Source organism: Poecilia latipinna, unplaced genomic scaffold (genome assembly GCF_001443285.1).
Source record: "Poecilia latipinna isolate Pla-1442-1.1 unplaced genomic scaffold, P_latipinna-1.0 Scaffold1494, whole genome shotgun sequence".
Taxonomy (NCBI): domain Eukaryota; kingdom Metazoa; phylum Chordata; class Actinopteri; order Cyprinodontiformes; family Poeciliidae; genus Poecilia; species Poecilia latipinna.
The window spans coordinates 104,812-115,494 of record NW_015114110.1 but is presented as its reverse complement, the minus strand read 5'-3'; the positions used below and the strand labels follow the sequence as shown (position 1 = coordinate 115,494).

General features: G+C 43.0%; 1 protein-coding gene across 2 annotated transcripts in view; it reads left to right on the top strand.

Moving 5' to 3' along the window:
• pum1 (pumilio RNA-binding family member 1) overlaps positions 1 to 10,683 on the top strand; it is a 34,015-nt gene that overhangs the window by 16,940 nt on the left and 6,392 nt on the right. For both annotated transcript variants that reach the window (XM_015057814.1, XM_015057813.1), the window contains exons 10-21: positions 725 to 823; positions 956 to 1,098; positions 1,438 to 1,576; positions 1,751 to 1,885; positions 2,185 to 2,484; positions 4,282 to 4,524; positions 5,451 to 5,721; positions 7,002 to 7,131; positions 7,819 to 7,953; positions 8,539 to 8,676; positions 10,148 to 10,273; positions 10,474 to 10,595. In XM_015057814.1, the coding sequence (XP_014913300.1) occupies positions 725 to 823; positions 956 to 1,098; positions 1,438 to 1,576; positions 1,751 to 1,885; positions 2,185 to 2,484; positions 4,282 to 4,524; positions 5,451 to 5,721; positions 7,002 to 7,131; positions 7,819 to 7,953; positions 8,539 to 8,676; positions 10,148 to 10,273; positions 10,474 to 10,595 (1,981 nt within the window). The remainder of the gene's footprint in view (positions 1 to 724; positions 824 to 955; positions 1,099 to 1,437; positions 1,577 to 1,750; positions 1,886 to 2,184; positions 2,485 to 4,281; positions 4,525 to 5,450; positions 5,722 to 7,001; positions 7,132 to 7,818; positions 7,954 to 8,538; positions 8,677 to 10,147; positions 10,274 to 10,473; positions 10,596 to 10,683) is intronic.

Sequence of the window (10,683 nt, the reverse complement as noted above, 5' to 3'; positions counted from 1 at the left end):
AAATGTTGGGGTTTTTTTAAAAAAAAAAAAAAAAAAAAAAATCAATTAAAATAATTTTTTTTTTTTTTTTTTTTTGCAAAGCTAAGATGAGGCGAAACCAATTTGTTTATATGTAATAAATCATATAGAATAAGAAAAGGTTTTGGATATCTTACGGGACATTAATATAATAAATGTACAGATTTTGAAAGAGTAGAAATTGTGACAAAATTATATATATATATGTAGATATTTATAAAGTGAGATATTTAGTAGACCTTGCAGATGGGGATAGAATTTAATAAGCTTCGTCTTCCTACTCCTCTTCGAACTGGATTTGAAACTTTTTGTGTTTGACCAATGTTTTATTTTTTTGTTCTTTTTCTTTTTCTGACATTTTGCATGTGCAAAATAAATGCAAATACAAAGTTCAAGTGACCAATCAGTTTCACCTCCTGAGAGAATGTGATGTTATCCTAATAAATTTAGCAAAACTCATTTGAATTCTTCAGCCTTTGCTTCCAACTGTGTTTTATTACTTTGCGTTAGCTTAATAACCTCCGTATACATGAAGCTTGAACATGGTGCCGAACACTTTGAGTTGCAAAACATGGATTGGGATGAATATATTTGCATCAACGGTCAAATCAATCTAGGGATGTACCACTAAGATTTTTGCTGGCTGGTGCCGATTTATTTAAAGTCCGAACCGCTTCATTCTCACCGTTTCTTTTTCCCGTTTTAGGTCTCGCCCCAGCGTTCGTACCCAATCCTTACATCATCAGCGCCGCTCCTCCAGGGACGGACCCCTACGCAGCGGGACTGGCAGCAGCAGCTACCCTCGGTCAGACGCGGCTCGCCGCACCGATCTTTAACCAAGAATCGCTTTAGTGCTAAATGTTTGTTTTTAATCTCTGTTTGTTCAGCTTCATAAGCAGAGCCGCCGCTAACCTCTCCGCTCTCGCGTTTCCTGCAGGTCCTGCGGTGATGCCTCCCCAGTACTACGGTGTGACCCCCTGGGGGGTCTATCCTGCCAACCTCTTCCAGCAGCAGGCTGCTGCAGCCAACAATTCGGCCAATCAGCAGGCGGCAGGACAGGGTCAGCAGAACCAGCAGCAGGTCAGTTTTTCTACCTGGCAGAGAAAAAAATTCACCCGGCTGCAAGAGATTCTCTCACAGCTCCTGTTTAGTGATTAAAATGCTTCAAGAGTTGGAAAATTTTAATTTTAACACAATAAAATACATCTTTAATTTTTTTTTCTGTTCCAGCTCCATTCTCCCTCAATTATCTAACTTACAGATTTATACTTGTCAACATATTTCCATTTTATACACATTTACGGATTTTTAAAGTGTACACTCGTAGCTTTTCTGAGCTTTTAGCATTTTATTTACTTCTTGAGTCCTGATCTAAGTTATTTTCTGGTACATAACATTTTATGTGTGATTTTTGTGAAGGTGATGCGAGCTGGAGGAAGCCAGCGTCCGTTGACCCCCAGCCAGGGTCAGCAGGGTCAGCAGAACGATCAGCTGGTTGCCGCGGCAGCGGTAAACTCAGCGCTTGCCTTCGGGCAGGGGTTAGCGGCAGGCGTCCCCGGTTAGTACAGCATTTCTCAAACGGCTTTCATTGCTATGGAAACGAGTCTCTGCAAATGTATTCGCCCTTACAGTACTGTTATGCAAATGCAGCGATTAGGGACATTCAAACGAGGAGTTCTTCCACTTCATGTAACGAATTGAGCCATGCTGGGTCTGTTCTCTCATTTCTCAGGATACCCGGTCCTGGCGCCTGCGGCCTACTACGACCAGACGGGGGCGCTGGTGGTCAACACCGGAGCCAGGAGCGGACCGGTCCGCCTCATGGCTCCTGCCTCCGTCATCATCTCCCCCTCTGCAGCACAAGCAGGTAAGCGCGTGAAAACGAGCTGAAACACAAAACAACAGATCGCCCTTTATGATCGTAAACACATCTTCAACGTCAAACTCAACCTGAGGTTGCAATTAGGGGATTATGAGATTTTATCTTCTGGTGCGTTAGTAGATGTTTTCCCCCCCCCCCCATCAGTCAGTTCTGCTCAGTCACAACAAGATTTGGTTTGTGTTTTGATGCACCAGCCACACAAATGAACCTCCTGAGTACACAAATAAGCTTTCAACTTATCGTTAAATCCCTTCTTCATCTACCCTGCGTCGCTTCTCTTCCAGTCGCAGCTGCAGCAGCTTCAGCCGGAGGTGCCAATGGGGGTTTGGGCGGCGGAGCGAACGGCCCGTTTCGTGCCATGACGTCCCAGCAGCCTCAGCAGCAGGGCGGCCCTGGCGGCGCGCTGGGAGGAAGCTCCTTCTACGGCTCCACGTCCCTCAGCTCTTCCTCCCAGAGCTCCTCTCTGTTCTCACAGGGCTCAGCCCAGCCGGGACCCGGGTCGGCCTCGCTGGGCTTCAGCCAGCCCGCCTCTTCCTCGCTCGGCGCCTCTCTGGGAGCCACGCTGGGAGGTTTTGGCACCGCAGGTGAGGATAAGTTGTCCACATTTCCGGAGTCTTCCACATGTATTGCCGCACTTTGAACCTTTTTCCACATTCTGCCACAAACGTCATCGTATTTTTTCTGAAAAAAAAAAAACAACAACAACAAAATAACACGAAGTAGTGAATAATTTAGGTTGAAGGGGAAAACATTCCTGGTTTTCACGTTTTTTTTTTTGTTTTTTTGTTTTTTTTTTCCCCCCCCCACATGCAAAACGGGAAAAGTGAGACAAACATTTATGTAACGACCTTTACTTTCCTAAATAAAATCTTCCTGGCTACCAATTGTTTTCGAAAGTCGTCTAATTAGTAAATAACGTTTTGTTGTTTTCAAGTTAAACTCAGCATAGGAGCCATCAGGAATTCAGTTTAAACTTTAAAAATGTAGAAAATGCAGCAAACAAACACAAGAAAGCATTCTGGTCTGCACAAAATAGCTAACATTTCTTATCCTTCCTAGCATGTTGTTGGCAGCATTGTGCTGTGGGAATGCTTTTCCTTACTAGGTAAGGACACAATCCTGGAAAAAAAATCTGTTTTATGGTGCAAGAAAACCTGACTTTCCTGCAGGAAAAACCAAAACATTAAGTCAGAACTGCAAATATATGGCACTGAATGGTAGGAATGAATGCAAAAATGCACTTTCTAACATTTTATATATGTGAATAAAATATGATGAAAACTGTATTATTCTCTTTTCATGCATTGCTTTGTGTTGCTCTGTAACATAAAATCTTAAACTGAAAAACAAAGTGGTTGTAGTGTGATAAATGCGGAAAAGTTCAAGGGGTGTGCACACTTATGCAACAGAATGGGGTTATTTTTAGAAATAGAAAACACATGGCTCAATATTACATCCATTCCAGATCTTGTTTCTATTATCTGAAGAGATCCTTAAAAAGCTACACGTTGCTATTTTGATTTAAAAAATGTAGGCAAGCTGAGAGGAAGGACTGGACACCTTTTGTTTCATTTCATTGATGTTTTATATTTCCCGTTTTTGTTTAAATTTGAATTGCGCAATATGAAATGAAGATAAAGCTATAGGAAGTCAAAAAAATGTAGACCGATTCTCCTAATGAACATATTTTAATGTGTTGTAAGGAGAAGTAAGTGTCACAGGTCACACAGGAGTGTCCAAGATTCGGGGGTAGCCAACAATTGCACTCAAGTTGGAGTATCACTACTTCAACATGTTTTTACTCAGGTAAAAGTAAAAGTAGCCATCCAAGAAATTAATCAAGTAAGAGTGAAAAAGTATTTGGTAAAAAGTCTACTCAAGTACAGAGTAACGGATCGAATTATCAACCATTTAATATTTACAAATTACATCATCGGATGGAACAAAATATAAAGTGAGGTGGAAATTTGGGTATTTTAAGGATGAAAATGACAATAATACATATTAGTAACAAAATCAGGTAAAAGAAAATTTTTTAAAATCAGGGTTTTTTTTTTTTTTCGATAAAAACAACTTTTGAAACTTTAACAAAAACTGCATGTCTGTGTCTGGTGAATTTTTGGTTAAAACATGATGTTTTTTTATTTAGTGGGTTAGAGAATCCTGAAATTTTACTCAAGTAAGAGTAGCAATAAAAAGTACTGCATAGTAAAAATACTCCTTAAATTTTTATTTATTTATTTATTTTCCAAAAAAGTATCTCAAGTAAATGTAATTACTTGAGTTATTACATTAACTCTGCCTGGCTTACTTCCCTTGCAGCTGTGACCAAACCACACAGCTGATTGATGATGGTAACGGTAGATATTGTCTCCCTCTAGTGGCCAACTCCAGTGGTGGCAGTGGCTCCAGGCGGGACTCCCTGACGGGCAACAGCGAGCTGTACAAGCGCACCCCATCCAGTCTCACTCCCATCGGTCACGGGGGCTTCTACAACGGCACCCTGGGCTTCAGCCCATCCCCAGGCCCGGTGGGCATGCCGCTCCCCAACCAGGGGCCGTCCCACTCCCTCACGCCCCCGCCCTCGCTGTCCAATCACAGCTCCTCGTCCAACCTCAATCTCGGTAAGTGCCTTTGAAAAGCGAGCCTCTAAATGATCCGTTGCTCGGCTAACACCCTCTTCTGAACCCAACTAATGAAAACATGGCCGTCTTTTCTTCAGTGATGTTAGGAGCTCCTCGCCACTGAGACTCATTTTGGTCTCTCGTGTTTTTTTTTTTCCTGATTGACGTCTGACAAATTAAAACAGAACTCAGTCATCTACACTCTGGTGAAATGCCAGCCGAACTGACAGCTTCATTATGGTTTAATTATCTCCCTGATTGATTACCTAACTTCGTCATTTCTCAAGCCTTCGCCGCTGCTGCGCAGCAGCCATTTAGCAGCATTAAAGGTCATGTTTTGCAGGAAGTAAATAGGCCCATGTTTTGGGTATGACTCATTTCTAAGCATGAGCCAAACCTTAAACATGTGGCACAGATGTTTCTGAATGTTTACATATAAATTCAGATATGTGTACACGGTCGAATGTGGTCACATAAATGTTTGTACAGTAAGGGAGAGTACAGTTAATCTGCAGATGAACCGGCTTAATCAGCAGGGCGGTATGAGAGACTTTTGGTGTGTTTTTGTTAGCGTTCTTATCTGGAAATCCTCTTTTTATGAAGATTCTTCTTCCCCAGTCAAGGCATGTTTAAGGTTGTGCTGCCACCCACTGCCCTGTTTCAGTGCTGCAGAGCTCAGTTTTAATTTTTATGATACAACGTCTATCACAGCAATAAAATTAGATGAAAGAAATGAATTTTATCCAAAATCTTGCTGCATACAGTTGAAAGTTCATTCTATCTAAGAGCCGTTTGTTTACATACGCTTTCTTTTCTTGTGTTCATGGAAGATTTTTACATTCCTGTAGATATTCAATACAATTTCCCAGCATGCATGGAGCCTGTCGTTGAAACCGTGACGACCTCGACTGCGTTCTGACCCACAGGAGGCCTGACTAACGGCAGCGGCCGCTTCATCTCGGCGGCTCCGGGAGCGGAGGCCAAGTACCGCAGCGCAGCCAGCTCCGGCTCCTCCCTCTTCTCGCCCAGCAGCCAGCTGTTCCCGTCGTCACGGCTACGCTACGGCATGTCGGACGTGATGCCTTCGGGCAGGAGCCGCCTGCTGGAGGACTTCAGGAACAACCGCTACCCTAACCTGCAGCTCCGAGACATCGCCGGGCACATCATGGAGTTCAGCCAGGACCAGCACGGCAGCAGGTACTCGCCGTTTAAACGCCTCGGTCCTAATCTGAGGGAATCACTGCACCCTGTGAGTCACAATAACAAAAAAAAAAAAAAAAAAAAGCATTGAATTTATTCTGATTACAAATATTTATACCAGCCACTAAGTCTCTGTTTATTCCTTGGAGAAAAGGCAGCTGCTGTTGCAGGTCTCACAGACTGAAATTGACGTCCCAAAACATTGGCAAAAGCTGATTCTGTGATCAGTTTTAAATGAATGCAGTGAAAATGAAAACAGATTTTAAGAAATAAAATTATAACTGAATATCCGTTCTAACGTTTGCGCAGCGTTTACCCTTTGACACAGAATTAAAATAAATAAATAAATTCTGGGAGACATTTATTGTTTGTTTTTCAAAACAAGCAAGCGCATTCGAACAGCATATTTTAACACTTAAAATTTTTATAAATAGACGCTTTTAGCATCAACTTTCTTAACGAAATGTACCCTTTTTACGTCTATGTTTGAAAAAACACACCGCTGAGAGTTTAGAGTGTCGGGGACTGCAGATAGAAATTAACTCTGAGAGCTTTGATCTGGTATAAAACATTCATTTCCTGACCAACTGGTTAAACCCAGAAGATGTAGCTAACCTAAAATGCTCTGTTCTTTTAAACGACTCGTTTACAACTGAGTCGAAACGAGCGAGACTGTAACACCGGTGGACACGTTTCAGTTTATGCCGTCATACAACTGAATTATCTGGTGTCCACTCTGTTCCAGTCTGAGAGTTGTTTATAATTTGTTGCCGTGGAAACCACCCTCCTCGTGTCAGGGTCGGTTTTAGCCAGCGAGGCAGAGCTTTCTACTGAGATGAACTATTTATAACCCAGAGCGTCCAGGTCTCTCATTCCAGCCGTTCCTCTCCTCAGGATCGCTGTCTGTTTGTCCATCCTTCCACTGGCATCCATCATTTCACCTCCCAGCCTGCTGCTCGGCTGCTTCATCTCCCTCTTTTATGCGCTCTCTCTCTCTCTCTCTCTCTCCACTCTGAAATCCATCTCATATTGTCTGGCTGCTCCCTCAGGTTAAAGATATAGGAGCCGTTTCTGTCTCACTTTATTGCTCTGCCGGTTTATTTGTTTTCACTGCCAAGCAAACTTTTGTAAATCCCTCTCGATGCGCCGGGTGGATTTTCAGACATCTGTCTTTTTCCATCTTCCGAAGGCAAATGGAGAATTAAATATTGAGGAAGACAACAAGTACATCTGTGTTCATTTCCTTCTTTCCCCCACCCCCACACACACTTTTAAAGGTTTATCCAGTTAAAATTGGAGCGAGCCAGTTCAGCCGAGCGCCAGCTCGTCTTCAGCGAGATCCTGCAGGCGGCCTATCAGCTCATGGTGGATGTGTTTGGAAACTACGTCATCCAGAAGTTCTTTGAGGTATGCAGATTGAGTTGGTGTGAGAATCAGACTCCTTCAGTTCTTCACTCGGGGTGAAGGGTGCTTGAAATGTTTGAAACTGCTTCAATTAGGTGTTTCCAAAGTCTGGAAAGTACTTGATTTCTGTATAAAGTCCTTGAAAGTGCTTTATATTCTATCTGCACATCTTTGTAATGAAGTTGTAATCAACTTTTATGAGAAAAGACTCTTTTCAGAAAGTCGAGTGATAATAATTTAAACTGTTTAAGGATTTCATTTGAACAGGAAGGTCAGTTAAATTAACACAAACTGCTCAACGATTTATTGCTCTGTGTAACTAAAAAGTGGTTTTATATTTCATAAGTCGGTTATTAAAATTTAGATATTTTTTTTTTGTTTGATTTGTGAGACGTAAAAAAATTTCATATTTTTGTTCACTAGCAATCTATCGATTATTCTGACAATTGAGGAGTTCTTGGTCGCTGCAAATGCAAAATGTATCTATTTTTGTACAGCATGTTGTTTTTCCTGCAAATTGGCTTTTTTGACTCAATCAAACGGCTAAGTCGCTTTGAGTTTCAGCAATCGATTCAAACCGATTCATCTTTTTAGCCCTATTTGAAAACGCTTCTTTTGCTGTGGTAAAAGTGAACGAACCTTGAACCTTGTTTGCGACCGAGAAAAGTCACGGCTTTGTTTTCGTTTCAGTTCGGGAGCCTGGACCAGAAGCTGGCTCTGGCCGAAAGAATCCGGGGTCACGTTCTGTCTCTGGCCCTGCAGATGTACGGCTGCAGGGTCATCCAGAAAGCCCTGGAGTTCATCCCCTCGGAGCAGCAGGTCATCGTAAGTGCAGTCCCGCTCGCCTCACCGCATTCCACTGAAACGGGGATAATGATTAACTTCCTGATGCGCCAGAGCACCCATCGTCCCCCGCGCCGCTTCGCAACGCGGCCGTAAAGTTGCGACGGTTCTTCATGGATCTGTTAAAACGATGAAGAGGTGCGCCTCTCGCTTTGAAAGCGCGTTTCATCTTCAGCGTGGGGTTCTTGTTGGTGGAACAGCAGGCTCCCTGCATTCACACAAATAATGGCTCTGTTTATATGCAAATGCAGAACTGCAGGTAGGAAGATAAATAAGTCCAGGCAGGATGTACATTTGCTCAATGTACATCCTTTTCTTTTTTAGAAAAGTGTGTGTGTGAGGAGGGGTGGGGGGAAAAAAAAAAAAGCAACTATCAATCTTCCCTTAATGGACCCCAATAGATTTCCCAGTAGGGCATGTGTTAAAAGTCCAGGGTTATTTGTTGGGCACTGAGCCACACTGAGAGAGTTTGCGAAATGCCTCCAGGAAATATTTGATTACAAACAATTACACGTCCCTCCCCTCACATTCTGCCTCACTCTCCTCCCCCTCCTCCCCCCCCTGCAGAGCGACATGGTGCGCGAGCTGGACGGCCACGTGCTGAAGTGCGTGAAGGACCAGAACGGGAACCACGTCGTGCAGAAGTGCATCGAATGCGTCCAGCCTCACGCGCTGCACTTCATCATCGAAGCCTTTAAGGGACAGGTGGGTCCCTGCTGCGCTCCGCCTCAAAGTCCTTCCTCGTTCAGTCGCTACAGTCTGCCGCGGTTTGGCTGACACCCAAACACACACACACACACACACACACACACACATTCGATGTTGCTGTCTTATTGTCTGTCAAAACAAACATCGAGACGTTAATTGCTGCTTTATTACAAACCGTTGGATTTCCTGCGACCCTTAAATAAAACTGACTTGAGAAGTCGCTTAATTTGGAAATAGGAACCCCGGAACGTGATTAAATCTCAGAGTAGACGCAGCTGCTCTGTTCATTTGAGGCTTATTGGAGAAGATTAAGAGAACAGGGGCAAAGTTAGAGAAGCTTATAGAACATTATCCCAAAATACAATCTACCAAGATGTTTCCATCCACCAAAACTTACAAGCAAGGATATAATTAATCAGAGACGCAGCGAAGAGGCCGACAGTAACTGTTAGTGATGCAGGAACCTGCAGCTCAGGTGGGAGTAAACTTTAAGTCTAACGTTTACAGAGGAGTGTAAGGAAGAAATAGCCAAAAAAGATGAATGTGAGGTAACTGTGGCAAAGCTTGAAAATTTGACTTTTGCTTACAGATGCTCGCTGATGCGTTAAATTGTCCCAGAAATGATTGCGATAAAATATAATGTTGTTGTTTTGAGAGCATTTTCATAAATTATATTGATAATTAACTATAAATATATTCTCCCTCTCAAAGATCAATAAACCTAGATTTTGTAAAGAACACCAAACACTGAAACTGGAAGACATTTTAAATAACCAAAAAAAAAAAAAACAATGACCAAAAGCAATAAATAAAATAAAATAAAAAATAAAATAAACAACCACACACAACCGGAACCATTAATAAAAAACATCATGAAGTCTTAAAACAAAATTGCCCTTAAAATATATTAATTATCATAAAGGAAATCAATTTATCAGGCAATTATTAGGTTAATTGGTTATTGTGACAGACTTAACCATGTGTCACTTTTGTTCCCACTTATATCTATGACAGTCTGTAGCTGCAACCTGTCAAAATGTGCATAAATCTCAGGGCGGTGAATACTTTTGGACCAGTATGCCAACTACATGCTGCAGAAGATGATCAGGAACTGGTTGAGTTTATATAAAAGCTTCCGGTCGTGACACTAAATGTCACTGGTGTGTGTGTGTGTGTGTGTGTTGTGTAACTGCATAGTTTCTGCTTGGTGGCTGAGATTTGTTTACGTAGCTGGAAGCGGCGAAGGAATTTGCTTTCACCCTCCCCTGTGCAGGGCCGGGCTCGGTATGTGAAGGAACAGACTCGGATAAATCTGTTGCTGCAGCTCCTTTCTGCACCACGTGAAAATATTTTTAGAAAGGGAACATTAGTGCGGCGCTCACTCACCTCAGCCTTATCGTGTGTGTGTGTGTGTATGTGTGTGTGTGCACGGGAAGTGACTAACGGTGAATAATTACTCCCGTCGCAGGTCTTCGCCCTCTCTACTCACCCATATGGCTGCCGAGTCATCCAGCGTATTCTCGAACACTGCCTTCCCGAACAGACGCTGCCTATACTGGAGGAGCTCCATCAGCACACAGAGCAGCTAGTGCAGGTAAAACACACACACACACACACACACACACACACACACACACACACATACAAACAGCAAACGCTGTTCAGGGTGACTCCTCTCCTCGCTCTGAGCCTCCGGATTTTCAGAACCTGGCAGCATCCGATGTGACGTCGGACCCACCAGCTGTCCTCCTCGCATTTTGGTTGAAAGGATTTGCGGTTTTTGGTTTGATTCAGGACCAGTACGGGAACTACGTCATCCAGCACGTTCTGGAGCACGGCCGGGCCGAGGATAAGAGCAAGATCGTGGCTGAAATAAGAGGCAACGTCCTGGGACTCAGCCAGCACAAGTTTGCCAGGTAAATTCCACTTCCAGCACATTTTCTGCACATTATTCCAGGAGGGTTTCTTTCTTTCTTTCTTTCTTTCTTTCTTTCTTTCTTTCTT